At 54.5% G+C, this 18,536-nt stretch overlaps 1 protein-coding gene across 9 annotated transcripts in view; it reads left to right on the forward strand.

The window, feature by feature from the left end:
- PCNT (pericentrin) overlaps positions 1-18,536 on the forward strand; it is a 106,569-nt gene that overhangs the window by 13,352 nt on the left and 74,681 nt on the right. For all 9 annotated transcript variants that reach the window (XM_018052426.1, XM_018052438.1, XM_018052480.1 and 6 more), the window contains exons 6-14: positions 338-512; positions 971-1,107; positions 3,131-3,242; positions 4,655-4,898; positions 5,135-5,210; positions 11,296-11,431; positions 12,271-12,488; positions 15,393-15,862; positions 17,086-17,644. In XM_018052426.1, the coding sequence (XP_017907915.1) occupies positions 338-512; positions 971-1,107; positions 3,131-3,242; positions 4,655-4,898; positions 5,135-5,210; positions 11,296-11,431; positions 12,271-12,488; positions 15,393-15,862; positions 17,086-17,644 (2,127 nt within the window). The remainder of the gene's footprint in view (positions 1-337; positions 513-970; positions 1,108-3,130; positions 3,243-4,654; positions 4,899-5,134; positions 5,211-11,295; positions 11,432-12,270; positions 12,489-15,392; positions 15,863-17,085; positions 17,645-18,536) is intronic.

Raw genomic sequence — 18,536 nt, forward strand, 5'->3', positions numbered from 1 at the left:
GCTGTCCAGCTCGGGGCGCTTGGGCAGAGTCTGGCCCTGCAGAGCTGGGTGATATTGCTGCAGCACCTGGGTCTGTATGGGTGACGGATGCCTGGCTTGTCAGCTAAGTTCCTGTGCTTCTGCTCCGAGGCCACTTCTGTTTCTGGCGGCGGTCCAGGCCCTTGTGTCCTGGGATGTTTGCCTGCTGCTGTTCCTGTCTGACTGGACATCTCAAGCCGCATGCTGTACTCATAGTCTCATCTGAGCAGGGATGACTGGGTTTTGAATGCGAGGTTGAAATATTTTTACCTCAGTAATCAACCATTGGCTATCATTTTCTCTTTCTCATTTAAATTAGATTCTGAAGCAAGACTGGGATTCTGAGAGAGACTCATGTTTAGAAAACCTGCGCCAAGAATTATTGGAAAAGCATCGGTCAGAACTGGAGAATTTACAAAACCAGTTTAAGAAAGAATTGGCACAACAAAAAGCTGAGTTGGAGAAGGTTTTTCAAGCCAAAAATCAAGCTGAATGTGAGTCTTTAAGTAACATGAGCAAGTTTGGAGGGGCTGGTTTTCCTGTGTCATCCTAGGGAGACTGGCGTGTGACGGGCCAGCAGGACAGAGCCGGTATGGTCCTGCCTCGGGGGTCTCAGGCCTCTCGGGTCCCCTGAAATTTCCAGAACCCTTCGTTTCAGAGACAGTTTTACGTGTTCTTCTACTGGGACATGTTTGTTTTGCTGCCAAAAAAGTAATATGCAGTCGTTCACTTTCTACTACACGGTGACACCCACTGGCAGTAGGCACTGTCTGCTGGCCTGTGCCTTCCCCTTCCTCCTCCTCTCCCTCTGTCCCAGAGGAGAGGAGAGTCCTAAGAAGAGAGTCTTGAGAAAACAGGGTCTGCAGGGAGCCTGGGGACACGCGGTGCGTGCAGCTGTCGCTGCAGGTGGAGGACACTGCCGTCACAAACTGAGGCCCCGGCCCGTTGGCAGGTTCCCTTCAGACGCAGGAGGCGCAGCACGAGGCCTCCCTGAGCAAGCTCCGTGCAGACCTGCAGTTGGAGCACTGCCAGTACTTGGAGGAGCTGGAGCGGAAGTTCCAAAAGAAGGAGAAGGAGAACCAGCTGGAGGTGGGCACTGGCTTCTTTCTTTGAATTGTCAGTGCAGGAGGGAGTTGAGGAGACCTTGGATTGGATTCACGCTCTGTCATCAGCCAAAATTTAAGCCCTAATTTGTGTTACGTGTTTTTTTACTTTTAAATCGAGATGTAGGTGAATTACAATACTGTGTGAGTTTTAGATGTTCCACATAGTGATTCCCAGTTTTTAAAGATTATATTTTATTTATAGCTATTATAAAATATTGTCTGTATTCTCTGTTATACAGTATAGTTGATTTTATACTTAGTTATACTTAAGAGTTTGTACCTCTTAATCCCCTCCCCTAACTTGCCTCTCTCCCCTCCCCTCTCCTCACTGATGACCATAGCTTGTTCTTTATAACTGTGAGTCTTTTTGTGTATGTATTTGTTTTATTTTTTAGATTGCACATGTTCCTGATAATATACAGTATTTGTCTTTCTCCTTCTGACTTACTTCACTTGGTGTAATATTCTCCAGTCCATCCATGTTTCTGTGGATGGCAGTATTTTTTTTTTTTAATGGCTGTGTAGTGTTCCATTATGGGCTTCCCACATGGCTCAGTGGTAAAGAACCTGCTGGACAGTGCAGGAGACCTAGGCGATGCAGGTTCGATCTCTGGGTCAGGAAGATCCCCTGGAGGAAGAGATGGCAATCCACTCCAGTATTCTCGCCTGGAGAATGAGCCTGGTGGGCTGCAAGTCCATGGAGTCACAAGAGTCAGACATGGCTGAGCGACTGCACGTGCAGCCAGTACTCCGTTCTATATGTGTCCACGTCTTCTTTATCCGTTTGTCTGTCAGTGGATACTTAGGTTGCTTCGGGGTGCATATATCTTTTTAAATTAGTTTTTCCATTATTTTGGGTGTATACCCAGGAGTTGCTGGGTCATATGGCAGTTTTGTTTTTAGTTTTTTGAGGGACCTCCATACTCTAAGCCCTAATTTAAAGGGACTCTCAGTATTTGCTAGAGGCAGTAGGTAGCCACATCAGGAGGTAAAGTCTGTGACTGTGACTTAATGATGGTGTCCAGTCCTACCCTTGGAGAATTCGTGCCATTGACAAGCACCCCTGGAACGTCTACAGGCTCCAGCCATCAAGGGTGCAAGGTTCTGCTGCTCACATCTTCAGAACTTTATTCCAATGGGACTCTACGTACCAAAATGTGGGTGATGTGGATGTATCTCACTCAAGAACCTGAAGGGCCTTTATCACCAAGACCAACAGCCAAGCAGTGCCCCATGCATTGATTCAAGAAATCAGAAAGTGACTGGCAGATGGAGTTAGCTGAGGCTGGTGCATGGGTTTGCAGGGAGAGAGTCATGGAGCCCAGGAGGAGCCGGATCTGGCCCTGCTGTGCTGGCTCCTGTCTCTCCTCCAGACAGAGGGCAGCCTGTCCGGGTGGGGCCTGTGGCAGTCCCCCATCCTGGAAACAGGCAGCCAGAGGGGCATCTTCTGTCCTGTGCCCTGAAAAATGAAGGGCCCATTTCATAGGCAGCGGGCAGCCACAGGCCAGCACCACCCTCTCCCTTGGAGGCTTGGCCCCACGCTGGTGACTTGGGGAGCCTGGCAGCCACTCCAGCCCAGGCCCCCAGGAAGGCGGGTGGTGCACCTCAGCTCCAGTGGTGCAAGGTTGGCTGGCACGTGGCACACACCCAGTGTGCAAGCTCTGTTTACCCTGAAAGAGGAGATGCTTCCCAGGGAGGTTGACCAGGCAGCTTGGAGAAAACCAAACAGGCTGCATGAGGGTAAGGGACCAAGGTCACAGATAGGGAAGGGGGCTGGTGGGAGGGGGCTTCTCCACTCTCCTTGACAAAGTAGGGGGCAGGTCTCTGCAGGGAACGAGGCCACAGCCTGAGAGGCATCCACATGTGAGACCATGGCTGCCATGGATTCCTCTGGATGGTCTCCGGGCTGCCGACTGGGGGATGGGGTGGGCTTGGGCTGAGGCAGCTGCGTTCTCACCTGGTGCCAGGGCCACAGCCCGGCACCCATACTGTGCCTGCTCTTCCAGCTGGAGAGGCTGCGTGCATCCTATGAGGAGCTACAGGCTCGGTCCCGGGAGGAGATCCAGTGCCTGGGGGCCCAGCTTGAGTCCGCGAGGTCCAGCAGGCAGGAGCTGAGTGGTGAGCACCTTGTCTTCCCAGTTCAGGTCCCTGGAACGGAAGGCTGCAGTTTGAACTGCTGAAACCCCAAACTAGAAGTTAACAGTTTTGCAAGCCCGAAAAAGTGGTCTTGTAAGCCTGTGTGCGTTTTGAGGTCTGTGGTGTCACTGTGTAGAGCTGTGGCGGCCCCTGGGCTTCACCATAGGCAAGCTAGCAATGATTCTGGAAGCCTGTGTCCTCCTTCGTGTTGACACACACCGTTCACACGTGAGCCTTGGCTTCTGACGGGGCTTGGTTAAGCACCATGGAAACGCTGTTCTCATGCGGGAACTCGGGGCACAGGTGTGCCTTGCTGCATAGCACCTCTTGGGCCTGCAGGCTTACCTCTGGCAAGTGTTGTCAGGCTCCTGTGGCTCTGAGCTCTGATTTTGGAGGGTGATGCCACGTTTCCTGAGGGCACAAGACCCAGTCAGGAGCACAGGGCCAGGAGGCGGGGGCTTGTCTGCTGCTCTGCACACAGGCCTTGCACAGTAGGATCTGCCCTGTTGTGTTGTTGGGAACGAAGGACAGAGTTAGGAGAAAGGACCTGAGATCACCCGTGATGGCTGCAGGGGTGTGTAGGCTCCGCGTGCCCCGTACCCACCCTGGTGGTCCCTGGGAGAGGGCGGCTCCAGGCAGAGCTGGTGGACTGACTTGAGCCTGGGCTTCAGTTGTGCTTTCACACAGGGGTTACAGCCTGTGTGCTGCCTCTGCGCCCTCCCCTGTGTGGTTACGGCCCTCATGGGGGACGCAGATTTGGGACAGTGACCTGTCTCCTTCCCCGTTATTTGAAAGCTGGTCACTGGCTGCGGTGGGCCAGCTGGCAGCACCTCTTAGTCAGAATAGTGGTGGTGGTGACAGTTGTTTATGGTCGGTATTACTGTTCCATTGCTGTAAACAAAACACCTCCATCTCAGCAGCTTAAAAACACCCACATTTATTAGCTTGGAAGTCTGAGCTGGCGTGGCTGTTTCTGCCCAGGGTTACCCACAGCTGAGGTCAAGGTGCTGGGCTCTGCCATGACCTGACTTCCCGTTGACAGAATCCAGTGCTGTGGGACTGAGGTCCCATCTCCTGCTGGCTGGTGGCCCAGAGGCGGCCCCTCCTCTGTCTGCAGAGCCCCCGTGGCTTGGGGAGCCAACCTGAGAAAGCCCCCTGCTCCTGCGGGTCACTGGGGTTTGCCGAGGCCGCCCGGGTGGTCCCCCTGGTGGTCTTCCTGCTCCAGGCCCTGTGCTCGTAGCACAAGCCCTGGGGGCCTTTGTGCATTCACAGGTTTTGGGGTGGGATGGGGCCCCCGCTTTACACTTCTCTGCTGGCCCTGCGCTGTGGAGTCTTCAGTGTCTCATTTCCTCGAGTGCCGTGTCTGAGATGCTTGCTTGTGTCCATCCATAAAGAGTTGCGTGAGCAGCTCCTGGCCCGGGCATCTCACGTGGAGGAGCTGGAGCTCCTGAAGAGAGACTTGGAGCAGCAGCAGCAGCAGGAGAGGAGCCGGCACGAGTCTGAACTGGAGCAGCTGAGGCTCTATTTTGAAGAGAAGCTGAGGGAGGCCGAGCGGAGCTACCAGGAGGACCTGACCCTGTTGCAGCGGCGGCTGCAGGAGGGGAGGGATGACTCCCTGCTGGAGGCCATGGGGACCAGGTGAGTGGCTTCCAGCCCAGCCCAGGAGAACACACTCATGTTTGGGTCTTGGCCTGGTGATGTTGAAGCTGGCACTGGTCTGACCTGCATGTGGGTGTGGTTGGTGACATCTGGCCAAAGTGGGTGGGCGTGGCCCTGCAGATTGGCACAGAAGTGGGGTCCCAGGGACAGTGGGATTTGGTGGCAAGGTGCCACGTCAGGCTCTTGCTACACAGCTTCTCTCTGAATTCACCCAGTGCCTGTTTGGAAGAGACACCAGAAGAAGAAAGACACCATCCTGACAGACTCAGCCTTCAGCGGGAGCAGCTTGAGGTGATGGGCCGGCTTTGTTGTGTCTTGAGGTGTGACTTACGGGACCTGAGTGTCCAGTGTTGGTGTGATGACTGGATGCCTGGGTGTGATGTGACAGGCCTCCTTGGTCAGTCTGGTGAACCTGCACCTCCACCAGTCAGAGCGTTTTTCTTTCAATGAGAACTTGTAAGATCCCTCTCTCAGTGCCTATAGATAGACATACAGTGTTGTTGACTGTACCCCTATGAGAACTTGTAAGATCTCCTCTCTCAGCGCCTGTAGACAGACAGTAGTGTCGTTGACTGTACTCCAGTGAGAACTTGTAAGATCTCCTCTTTCAGTGCCTATAGACAGACAGTAGAGTGTTGTTGACTGTACCCTGATGAGAACTTGTAAGACCACTTCTCTCAGTACCTATAGAAAGACATAGTGTTGTCGACTGTACCCAGTGAGAACTTGTAAGATCTCCTCTCTCAGTGCCTGTAGACAGATAGTGTTGTTGACTGTACCCTGATGAGAACTTGTAAGATCTCTCAGTGCCTGTAGACAGACATAGTGTTGTTGACTATACCCCGATGAGAACTTGTAAGATCTCCTCTCAGTGCCTGTAGACAGACATAGTGTTGTTTGTTGGCTGTACCCTGATGAAAACTTGTAAGATCTCTCTCAGTGTCTGTAGATAGACATACAGTATTTTTGACTGCACCTTGATGAGAACTTGTAAGATCTCTCTCAGTGCCTGTAGACAGACAGTACAGTGTTGTTGGCTATACCCCGATGAGAACTTGTAAGATCTCTCTCAGTGCCTGTAGATGGGCATACAGTATTGTTGACTGCACCTTGATGATAACTTGTGCGATCTTTCTTAGCACCTGTAGACAGACAATACAGTGTTGTTGGCTGTACCCCAATGAGAACTTGTATGATCTCTCTCAGTGCCTGTAGATGGACACAGTGTTGTTGACTGTACCGTGATGAAAACTTGTAAGATCTCTCTCAGTGCCTGTAGAAAGACAGTCATACAGTGTTGTTGGCTGTACCCTGATGAGAACTTGTAAGATCTCCTCTCTCAGTGCCTGTAGACAGACATAGTGTTGTTGGCTATACCCCGATGAGAACTTGTAAGATCTCTCTCAGCGTCTATAGACAGACACAGTGTTGTTGACTGTACCCTGATGAGAACTTGTAAGATCTCTCTCAGCTCCTGTAGATAGACAATACAGTATTGTTGACTGCACCTTGATGAGAACTTGTAAGATCTCCTTTCTTAGCACCTGTAGACAGATGGTGTAGCGCTGTTGGCTGTACCCCGATGAGAGCTTGTCAGATCCGTCTCTCGGCGCCTGTAGACAGACATAGTGTTGTTGGCTGTACCCTGATGAGAACTTGTAAGATCTCTCAGCGTCTATAGACAGACACAGTGTTGTTGACTGTACTCTGATGAGAACTTGTAAGATCTCTCTGTGTCTATAGACAGACACAGTGTTGTTGACTGTACTCTGATGAGAACTTGTAAGATCTCTCTCAGTGCCTGTAAATAGACATAGAGTATTGTTGACTGCACCTTGATGAGAACTTGTAAGATCTCCTTTCTTAGCACCTGTAGACAGATGGTGTGGCACTGTTGGCTATACCCCGATGAGAGCTTGTCAGATCTGTCTCTCGGCGCCTGTACACAGACAGCACAGCCTTGTTGACTGTACCCTGTACTGTGCAGGCTCCCTGGGACTCTTGTCCTCTGACTAGAAGTTTGACCCCTTCACCCACTTTGCCCGCAACCCCTCCACCGCCTCTGGCAACCCCCAGTTTCTTCTCCCGGAGGTGGGTTTTTAGATTCCAGGTGGAAGTGAGCCCATGCAGCACTTCTCTCAGTCTGACTGACCCACCTGGTGTGGCACTCTCAAGGAGCGGCCACGTTGTTGCAGGTTCTCCTCTTCTGTGGAGGAGAACCGGGCTCTCCTGCTTTCCAGGCTGCAGGAGGAGGGAGGCTCTCCTCTTCTGTGGCCGAGTAGTAGTTCCTGTGTGTGTAGGTCTATACGTGCGTAGCTGCCACAGCTTCATCTGTCTGTCTGTATGCAAATGGACACTCAGGCTGCTTCCACGTCCTGACTGTTGTAAATAGTGCTGCCATGAATGGTGGCGGTGGTGGTTTAGTCGCTAAGTCGTGTCCAGCTCTCGCGACTGCGTGGATTGTAACCCACCAGGCTTTTCTGTCCATGGGATTCTCCAAGTGTGGGTTGCCATTTCCATCTCCACGGGATCTTTCCCACCCAGGAATCGAAACCAAGGTCTCCCGCGTTGCAGGTAGATTCTCTACTGACTAAGGTATGAGGGAATCCCTGATGAATATTGGGGTGTTGTGGCTTTTTGAATTAGTGTTTTCGTTTTCTTTGGGTAAATACTGAGGAGTGGCATTGCTGTATCTATTTTTAATTTTTTGAGGAACCTCCTTCCTGTTTTCCACAGTGGCTGTACCAGTTTACTTTCCCACCAACAGTACACAAGCATTCCCTTTTCTCCACGCCCTTGATGACATTTGTTATTTGTTTTTTTAGCAGTAGCTGCTCTAACCGGTGTGAGCTGATACCGCACTGGTTTTGATTTGTGTTTCTCTGACGATTTGAGATGTGGAGTGTCTTTTCACATAACTTTTGGCCGTCTGGGTGTCTTCTTTGGAAAAATGTCTGTTGCAGGTCTCTGCCTGCTTTTTAATCAGTTTTTTTGTGTGTGTGTGCTATTGAGGTATATGAGCATCTCAGTATATCACGAGAAGGCTGTATTTCATTAATCTTTAGCTGGGAAATGAGCTGTCTTTATGTTCTCAAGTCTGGATGTCCATCCTTTTCACAGAAGCTTTCTTCCATGACACTGGCGAGTGGAGGGAGGCTTGCTCTTGTGTCTCTGGCATCTCCACAGGCTGACTGTGTCTGCTTGTTTAAAACGACCCCCTGGCTGGTTCAGAGCACGACTCGCAGGCGGGTGGATGGCAGCTTGGGTCCTTCCCAGGTCCCACACTCTCCATGAGCTCCCTGACCGCCTGCCTCACGCGTGCTGGTGACCTGCGCTGAGAGGGAAGCACTGGGTGCGTGCGTGCTGGGCGTGTTCCTAGTGGCCTTTGTGCTCTCTGCCAGTGGCCTCCGTGCCATCCGTCTCTGGCCTTTCTGTCCTTTGGCAGTGGGGCTCACCGGGCTCTCTGTGATGCTGGAAGCCTTGTGCACCTGTCTGGACGAAGAGCTCCAGGGGGCGAGTGGCTTCTTTGTCCTCCCGGCCCCAGCTCTGGGCAAGGCTGTGCTGTCAGCCTGACTTGAAGGAGGTTCCTCAAAAAATTAAAAATAGATACAGCAGTTCCACTCCTGAGTATTTACCCAAAGAAAACAAAATCACTAATTTGAAAAGCCACACATTATCCCAACATTCATCAGGGATTCCCTCATACCTCAGTCAGTAAAGAATTTGCCTGTAATGCAAGAGACCTGGTTTCAGTTCCTGGGTGGGAAAGATCCCATGGAGATGGAAATGGCAACCCATGCCATTTCAACCCAGGGAGCCTCCAGCAGCTCTTAGCCCCCCATGCTCCTCAGAGTCCTGTGACGGCGCTTAGTCTGGGTTTGGGTCCGTTTTTCATCCTAGGCAGAGGTAGGGCCTTGACTCTCTTCAGTCTGGGACACTGTAGGGAAAGAGCAGATTAGCCAGAATGGTGCGGCCAGGCTCTCTCGGCCTGTGGCCTCTTGCTCTCACCCCGTGTTGTGTAAATACATGTTTATATGACAGCTGAGATCACTTATAGCACTGTGCGTCACGATGACCCCGCTTGGCCATGGGATGCTTTTGCTCTGTAAGCATAAATAAGCTCCACCTGAAAAGCCCTTGAGGCTGCGTCACGGCTGTGTCTGCTGGATCAGCCATGGGAGAATACAGTGTATCTGCTGCGACGGCTGCTGTGCCAGTCAGGAGACAGTAGATGTGTCTGCAGTTCCTACGACTCCTCGGGTTTTCTTGCAGCTTCCAGGGGCACACCTTACTGTCCCTGGGTTCAGTGCGCAGTGAGAGAAGCAGATCGATGTCTGGAGCTGCTGCTCAGCTGTTTGGACGCCAGTTCTTCAGTGCGCTCTGGTTTCTGAGTCTCCTGTGAGCAAGTGTCGCACTGGGCCTCCAGAGGGAAACCACTGGTGTCCTTCAGTCCTCATTTCTCTTCTTATATTTGTCTAGGCGTCTTTGAGGGTAGGAGATCTTCGCTCCTCTAATTCCGAAGTTGAGTTTCTTATCTCCATTATCATTTAAAAGTTTTCTTATGTTGGCATTTTTTGGCCATGCCACAGGACATGTGGGATCTTAGTTCCCTGACCAGGGATTGGACCCACGCCCCCTGCATCTGAAGCTTCTGGACCCCCAGGGAAGTGCCAGTCATTTTTAATTTCTAAGGACTTTGCTTTCTGGCTCTGTGTTCTAGTCTTCGTTCTCTGCTCAGTGTCAGGGATGGAGTGCTCCTGGTCTCTTCTCTGACGGTGACTGTTAGTGTTGAGAGGTTTCTGCTCTGTCTCCATCCATCTGGGTCTCTGTGTTATGTGGGACGATGGTGGTCTGTGCATTGGTTGGTGCCCGAAGGCTGTGCCATCCCAGGAGGCGTGAAGCACTGTGGGGTCTTGGGGGCTGTCTGACTGAGGGGGGAGGGCTCTACTTGGGGGGAGGGTGCAGCCTTCTCTCCCAGGGCCATTGGTCTCTACCAGTCTCCTCCTGGGCTCCGTGAGGTGAGGGACACAGTGGGGTCCCCACCCCTTGCCAGCCTCCGTAATCTGTAGCCCCTGGGGGTCTTGCAGTTACCTCTGTGCCCCCTGCACCCCCTGCCTGCCTCCCGGGTGTGTGGGCAGCTCACGCGTGCTCCTCCGAGCCTTCTGTGTGCCTGCGCTCTCCAGCGGTTGCTCACTGCTGGCCCACTGGTCACCTCTGTCCCTGTTTCTTCGCGTAGGTTTATAAATTGTGTCTCGTCGTCTGAGGGAATGTAGAAACATGGAGCGTATGTGTGTTTGAGCAGAAATCCTGTGTGTGGGCTTGTGTGCATGGTGGATGCCTGTGCCTCGTGTGTATTTGACGTGTTGACATGTCATGTGGACTGAGGGTGCCTGGTGGAACTCCCCCTAGCTGGCTGTGGGACCCCTCACGCCCCTCTGGCCAACGCTGACCCTGGCCAGTAAATCTCTGGCTGCGACTCCTGGGTTGTCACTGAGCCAGGATGTCTTTTCACGTGTCTGGGTGTTGCTGCCGTGTTTCTGCCTGTTTCTCCAAAGCTGGCAGCCCTTGCTCTCAGCTCCCTGCCCCCACTCTCCTGTGTTTTGTTTTTGTTTTGTTGTCTGGAACTGGCCATTGCTCGGCGGGGCTAATGTCTGGCCCCACCCCTTCTCTTTCCCTGACCGGTAAGTCGCTCTCACCGACTCGCTGGGTCTGCTCTTCCACTCAGAAGCCCAGCCCACTGTGCGCTGAGTGTGGGGGGCACTTGATTCCGCCCATCAGTCAAGTTGTTTTCTCCAGTGACCATACGAGGACTTCAGTCTTGATTAAAGGATGATTTGAGCTTATTGAGAGCTGGATGTTTAGGCTGATGAGATCTCTGTTGAATCTGAGGGAGATCGGTGACAGGTTGCCTCTTGGAGGGAGCAGGAAGGGCTGACCCAGCCTCGGGTCCCTCTGCCCTCCCTCTCATCCTCACATGAGGACGCTCGGGATTCTGTGTCCAGGAGCGTCATTGAGAGGAGCGGCCCAGCATGGGCTCTGGATGGGAAGCATGGAGCAGGGAGTGAGGGGATCCTGGGGCAGAGTGGGGCCCCTTCAGCCGAGGGCCTTGGCCATACGGCTGGCCCAGCAGGTCTGACCCTGGGACGTGGAGGGTGGGCCCCGGGTTCCAATGGGTGTGGGGTGCAGGGAGGCCCCGAACCCACAGCTGACTCCAGTGGATATGCCTGCCTCCCTTCTTGGAGTGAGACGTGGGGGCAGTAGGTGGTGTGGTGTGTGAGGTTCAGGAAGGGGGGTTCCATGGGGAACTCTGGGAGGCAGGGTCAGGGAACCAGGCTGAGAGGCTGTTTATAAGGTTTTCTCTGTGATTTCCCCAAAGGAGAGCCTGGGTTTGCGCACATGGTTAGAAGAAAAGCACCAGTGCCAACTAGCAGCGGGGACGTCCTCCCAGGATGCCCAGCTAGAAGCACTGGAAGGAGAGCTGCCTGCAGAGGGTTCGGAGGAGCCCGGCCGAGGTATGTTTTTAAGTGCTCCTGTGGCAGCCAGCCTGCAGGGGTGTTCTGGGCTATGACCGCATCCCACGAGAGCCGCCGGCACTGCGCGTGCTGGCTGTTGACTCTGTAGCTGGGGTGCCGGAGGCCCTTCCCCAGGGTCGAGGAGCAGGCCCCGTGTGTCAGGAGAGGGTCTGCTTGGGCAGCAGTATGGGGTCTCTGGGGGCCATGGGGATGGAGAAGCTGTGGTCATCCCAGGCATGGACTGGGGCCCAGGAGAGCGGATGCACAGCTGGCCCTGGACCCGGAGCCCAGGAAAGGGTGGGTCCCGCATCAGGCTGAGGAGGCACGTCCACATGTCCTGCCTTGAGGGCCTGTGGCTCAGGGTCCGGGCCGGGGGCCCTTGGAGCTGTGTGGGCCTGTGGAAGGCTAGCACGTGGCCAAGAGAGTGGGGTTACACCTGCTGGTGCCCAGTCCTGCCTGTTCTCCTTCCCACATGAGCGGTGTCTCATGGCTGCTGCTCGGCATCTTCCAGTCCCCTGGGTTGTGCCCCGTGCCACTTCCTCCAGCCCGGGACAGTGATGAGCCCTTGCCAGAGCAGCTCTGGGGGGCCCATTCCTCGGTACCCAGACCAGAGGGGCAGCAGCGGGTGTGGACAGCTCGGGACAGGTCTGCTCGTCTGCTTCTGGTGCGCAGTGCCCACGGCAGTGCCCACGGGGCTGCAGATGGGTGTGTTGTGTCCCCTTCTGGTACCATGCTCCCGCAGGGGTTTCAGGGTCTATGCGCAGTTGTCTGGGGCTTCTGAAGCTCAGTGTCCTGTCTCATGGAGGGTCAGCCTGATGATTCTGCCCCTGGTCCCACAGAGCTTGCCCGGGAGCCTCTCCTGTGTGCACAGAGCACGGCCTTGGAGTTGGAGACAGAGGTGCCGGCTGGAGACTTGGGTTTGGAAACCGCACACAGGGCTCAGCTTGTGCTTCTTCCAGTGGAGCTCAAGGAAGAAATTGATCTCTTAAAAGTAGAAAATAGAAATTTGCAGGAGAAGTTGCAGCGTGAAATCTGCCTGAAAGAGGACTTGGAGAAAGTAAGTTGAAATGGCTTACCTTGCAGCGATGCTCGCATCCACAGGGCCGCGTGTGAACTGGCCAGGTCAGCACAAGCTCCGAGGTCAGTGCCACCCTCCGCCCTGCAGCAGTGTTGCTGGGTGCCTCCCTTGGGTAGGGATGGGCTGCCACCTAAGCTCGGACCCACGTGTGTAATCCTAACTCTTACAGAGGCTGCGGGGCTTAGGGGAGCTGACGGGTCCTCAGAGCGGTGCCAGGGTGGGTGGCGAGGCCACCTTCAGGCCTTGTCCACTGCGTCTTCTGCGCTGTTCCAGCCGCCAGGCTCTCTCCATTGACTGAGACTTGCAGCTGTGGACATGCAGTGATGAGACCCCTGCCCACAGCTTGGGCGCCTCCCCTAAATTACTAGCAGACTTGCCGAGGCCTGGAGATTCTGCTAGGCCCAGGTGGATATCTGGGCAGTTCTGTGGCTGCCCCGCTCCTCCTCCCTGTGACACTGTCCCAGGTCCTCCTCCATCAAGGCCGAGTTTCACGGGCAGATCACGTGTTGTCCCCCTACTCATGCGCTGGGCGTGAGAACGGGCATATGAAGGCCTGCAGCCTCACAGGGGGTCCCTGAAGGACAGACTCTGCTTGATGGATTTTTACGTTCAAGTGCCTGAGCGCTTCCTAGGCCCCGGATTGCTCTCCCCGTGTGAACTGTCGCGAGAGGAATGTGGAGCGAGCTCTCGGCATTTAGCTCGCACAGTGTTCACTGTGTTTGGTGGTTCTGTTAACTGCACGTTTATGGTCATCGTGTCTTCCTGGGAAACTGCGCTTTCATCGTGCGTGAAATGCCCCGTTTCCGGTATAGCTTCTTTGTGCTGGAGTCTACCTGCTCTCTGACCAGTGCAGTGTGTTTTCTCTGATGCAGCATCTTCTTCCCTCCATTTTACTTTTCACCTTTGACTGTATCTACCTGGAGTTAGTGCCAGCCCCACGGGTCAAGAGCTCAGTCCCAGGAGGCTGCCCCTGACCCCTTCAGAAGCCTGCGGCCTCCCCCTCTTCTCCGTGTCAGGCCAGGGTGTGTGCTTAGGCCTTCTGGGCTGGTCTGTGTCTTCTGTCCACCTGCTCGTACATGACCAGGCACCAGCCTGAGAACTGGGCTGGATTCCGGCACCTCCTGCCCGTCCTGGTAGGCTTTCCCCCTGACTTCCCGGCTCTTCTGGTTCAAAGAAGGAGCATTTCCAGGTGCACGTCCGTGGCACAGGTGGGTTGGTCACCCAGGGCATTTCTTTACTCTGGGTGTCAGGACCCCTAGCCCTGGATCTCCTGGATCTTATCCAGAGCCTGCAGTTGTTTCCTCTAATTAGAGCTGATTCTCAGCTATCACCAGGAGCAGGCCCTAAAGTTTAATGACGTGAATAACTGGTTCAGGTCAGTTTCACAAACCTTTCTGGTTTTGTTTTGTTTTATTTCTTCTCAATGATTGATCAGTATGCTGACCTACTTTGTCTCCTGTTTTGAAAATGAGGATATTTGTGTGTGTGCAGCTTTCTGGTTCGTGTCCCTCTTCATACACCTTGAAGAGTGTTGGTCTCAGCTCACCAGCCTCTTGCTCAGGCCCCTTGTAGACCCTGGGTCATCATGGTGCAAGTCCAGAGGCTTGGCCCTACTGTCTGCTGCTCGCCTGTGAGCTGTACTGCCTGGTAGTGGTTCTGCTGGGGGAGGGGGCCGGCCCCCCCTTGATGGGAGGTCCCTCTCATGTCTGAGCCCCTGAGCTGGCCTTGGCACTGCAGAGGATTCCCCCCCTTTGACTGTGTCCAGACCTGCCAGCCCTAGAGGTGACAGTTGGGGCCAGGTGCCGGGCAATGGACACGGTGAACTTAGCCAGATAGTCTTAGATTTGTGCCTTTTAGTCTCCCATCATTTCCATCAGCCTGAGAAACACTCCCATTGCTCTGTTCACGTATGTTGTGGGACTGTGTTGTTCAGTCACTTAGTTGTGTCCAGCTCTTTGTGACCCCATGGACTGCGGCATGCCAGGCTTCCCTGTCCTTCACCATCTCCTTGAGCTTGCTCAGACTCATGCCCATCAAGTCAGTGATGCCATGCAACCATCTCATTCTCTGTTGTCCCCTTCTCCTCGTGCCTTCTATCTTTCAGGGTCTTTTCTAATGAGTCAGCTCTTCACGTCAGGTGGCCAAAGTATCAGAGCTTCAGCTTCAACATCAGTCCTTACAGTGAATATTCAGGACTGATTTCCTCTAGAATTGACTGGTTTGACCTCCTTGCAGTCCAGGGGACTCTCAAGAGTCTTCTCCAACACCACAGTTCAAAAGCGTTAATTCTTTGGTGCTCAGCTTTCTTATGGTCCAACTCTCATATCCATACATGACCACTGGAAAAACCATAGCCTTGACTAGATGGACCTTTGTTGGCAAAGTAATGTCTCTGCTTTTTAATATGTTGTCTAGGTTGGTCATAATTTTTCTTCCAAGGAGCAAGTGTTTTTTGATTTCCTGGCTGCAATCACCATCAGCAGTGATTTTGGAGCCTATGAGAAGAAAGTCTCTCACTGTTTCCATTATTTCCCCATCTATTTGCCATGAAATGCTGGGACCAGGTGCCATAATCTTAGTTTTCTCAATGGTGACTTTTAAGCCAACTTTGTCACTCTCCTTTTTCACCTTCATCAAGAGGCTCTTTAGTTCCTCTTTGCTTTTTGCAATAAGGGTGGTGTCAGCTGCATATCTGAGGTTATTGATATTTCTCCCAGCAATCTTCATTCCAACTTGTGCTTCATCCAGCCCAGCATTGTGGGACTAGTGCTTGTATTAATAGCTGACAGAGCTTCTCTGTCTTCAGAGATGGATTTGGGTCTTTGTGGCCAGTGATCTTTTCATTTGATTTCTTCCTTCTTAAAAAAAATTGTGTGGTTGCAGGTGAAACAGAATTTAGTTGAAGCTCACCAGGAAGAACTGAAGAGTGCTGAAGAGAGGATTGAGCAAATGAAACAGGAACTCAGGGAGAGAGAGGCTGAGTGGAAAGTTACAAGTGAGGACCTGCGGAGAGGGGCTGAAGAGAGGCTGACGAAGATGCTCCTTGACCTGCGAGAACAGGTGGAGTCTGAGAAGCGGTCCATGATGAACAGGTTTGAGCTTCGAGAATCCGAAATGAGGCAACTTCAAGACCAGCAGGCAGCTCAGATCCTGGACCTGGAGGGGTCACTAGTGGAACAACAGGGCCGCCTTCGGCAGCTGGAGCTCGGACTCCCTGGAGATGAGTCTCTGCGGTGCAGCCAGTGTGGCCGGGAGCTGGGCTGCGGCCCAGCCCCAGGGGCCCAGGACCAGGAGCTCGCCATGCTCCACCTAAAGGAGGACTGCGCCCTCCAGCTGAAGGTGGCCCAGAGCAGGTGGGTGCCGTCCGTATAGCAGCCTGTTATGTTCGGAGCCGCCCACCCCCCTGGCCAGTGAGGAAAGGCAGGTCCCCTCCCTGAGCCCCCCAAGGGTGAGGCGGGTCTCCAGGAGGCTGAGGCAGAGCCCCAGGAGGGTGTGTGTGGCTCTCAGGGCTGCAGGCCTCTGGCAGGAATGGCATCCCCCTCCCTCCTGTGGGGCGTGTGTCCCGTGAGCCACGCGGCCACGTGTGCATCTTTGACAAGCGTGTGTGTTTCCCGCATGTTTTAGATTTTTAGTAGCAGAACTTCAGCCTTTTTATCCTAAGATTGTGTGGCTTATTCATGAATTTTCTTGTGTTTTTTAAACTCATTAAAAAAATGAACAACATTTCCCAACTATGTACATATTTCCCTGAAGTTGTTAAGGAGGCCTAGGATGTTTTTGGCTTACTGCCTCTTTGAAGACCTGGGGCTATAGTGCCCAGGGGTGTTGATGAGCGCTGGGATCGTTGGAGCTGCTTCTTGTGTGTCATCCGCTCCCCAGCGTCTCGAGGCAGGTGCCCAGACTCCTGGCCTGGGGTTGAGTTCAAATCCTGACCCACCATGTGAGCTGGATGGACACAGGTGCGACGTGTGGGCTCACAAGACCTTAATGTCCTCCTCGTGGGCTGGTCTGTGGAGAGGCTGTCATGGTGGCTGGTGGGCAGTTGGTACCTGAGACGTGTCCCGGCTCTTGTCATTCGCCTGGTGTGTCACGGCACCTGTGCAGATTCTCCCCTGTTCCTGCTGGGGCCCTGGGTGTCTCCTGACTCTGCTCTCAGCCAGGGCCACTGCTTCATGCCCCTGAGTCACCCCGTGGAGGCTGGTTCCTGGGTCTTCTGAACACTCTTTGCAGCCCTGGGGCTCCTATTGAGGCCACCCCTTCCTTGTTGAGGCCACCCCTTCCCTGCTGAGGTCTTCTCTTGGCCGAGTGGTGGTCCCCCTGCTTCCTGCGGTATCTGGTTTCTGGCTGGGGCTCTCCGCCCTGCACTCTAGTTTGTGGCTGGGGGTGCTGGGCTCCCGCCTGAGCTCCTCTGGCTTCGTGGCCCCTTCCCCATTGGCTCGCGGCTGGTGGTGGTGCCCAGGGAGGAGGGAGAGCAGGCGGGATCTGGGCAGGGCGGCCTCTCCCCTGGCAGCGGGCTCCCCAGGGGTGCTCTTGTGGCTACGCGTCGGCTCTGTGTTCACTTGGCTTGTTGTCTCAGGTTTTTGGAGGAACGTAGAGCAATCACAGAGAAACTGGCCGCAGAGCAAGATGCCTTCCTGCAGGAGGCCCAGAAGCAGCATGCGCACGAGCTGCAGCTCCTCCAGGAGGGGCACCAGCGGCATATCCTGTCCCTGACCACGGAGCTGGAGACCAGGCGCCAGGCCGAGGTGGATGCGCTGAGGTCTTCGTTCGAGCGTGAGCGGTGGGCCCTGGCAGAGGCGCGTGAGGCTGAGTCGCAGGTGAAACACGCTGCTGAAGTCAGTGTGTTGGAGGCCAGACACGCGTCACACCTGGATGCTCTGCGCTTGCAGTACCTGTCTGAGTTGCAGGCCGTGCAGGGCAGGCATCGGCGGGCCCTGGAGCTGCTGCGGCTGGACCTGGAGGAGCGGCTGCAGAAGGAGGATGTGGCTCACCACGGGGTCTTGACCCAGGTGCTGGAGCTGCTGGAGCTGCGATGTGCCGAAGAGCCTCAGTCCGCAGAGGACAGCCTGAGAGGGGATGGGAGCGTGGAGCCCCCAGAGGGTGTGAGAGCCCTCTGGCTGCACGGGGCTCGCAAGGTGAGGTGTGTGGATGGGGCGGGGACAGGGACTTTGCCCTTCCCTAGGACCTGCTCATGTCAGCTGCACGCATGTCTGGTGCCCCTGCCCTCTGCCCCCCACCAGCCATGGGTTTCCTGGTGAGGCAGGTACAGAACAGTGGGTTTTACGGCACTTTTTGGTCGCAGCTCCTTGGTGAAGGCTTTTGGCAGCCGGTGTCCAGGTGTGGCCTTTCCTGTGAGCTTGCAGTGGGTTCACTGTGCTCCTTGGGGCTTGTGTTGTTTCTGTGAGGTAGAGCGCTTTGTCCTGTGTCTGGGGCGGTCTGTGTCGGGCAGCGATTGTCCCCGTGGTGGGTGCTCTCTGGAGGTGGCCCCGTGGCCCTGCCAGCACCAGGCTTGCCTTGTCTGCAGGCCCCTGGCCCCATGCGTTGTGAGCAGGACATATTGGTTAGAAGTTGAAGTCAGCGTGGGGGCACATTGCTCTGCACTGACTTGGCAGATGTGCATGCCCGGCCCTCAGAAACAGTCCTGTTCTGTGGCTTCGTGCTTTGTCACGTCACAAGTAGGTACTCCAGGTCACAAAGCAGGAAACCTCAGCCTTGTGGAAACACAGATACCAGGAGAACCTTCGTTTCCGACTGAGACGTGCTTTGTGTATGAGTGGATGTTCCCAGGAGGGTTTCGTCCTCTGGTCTGGTTCAGCTTGTCTAAGGATGGGAGGAAAAGGGCAACCCAACCTGCGGAGGCGGTGGGGCTTCACTTCACACGTTGGCTCTGCCTGTCCTGTGTGGTCTGTGGGCGAGACCGTGAGTGAGTTCCGGGAGGGCTGGGCAGGCTCCCGTGAGGTCGTGAGCCTCTGGGTGGTCCCTGGGTGTGGCCCAGGGCAGGTGTCCCTGGGTTGAGGTGCCCCCAGG

The sequence above is a fragment of the Capra hircus genome, chromosome 1, assembly GCF_001704415.2.
Source record: "Capra hircus breed San Clemente chromosome 1, ASM170441v1, whole genome shotgun sequence".
NCBI lineage: Eukaryota > Metazoa > Chordata > Mammalia > Artiodactyla > Bovidae > Capra > Capra hircus.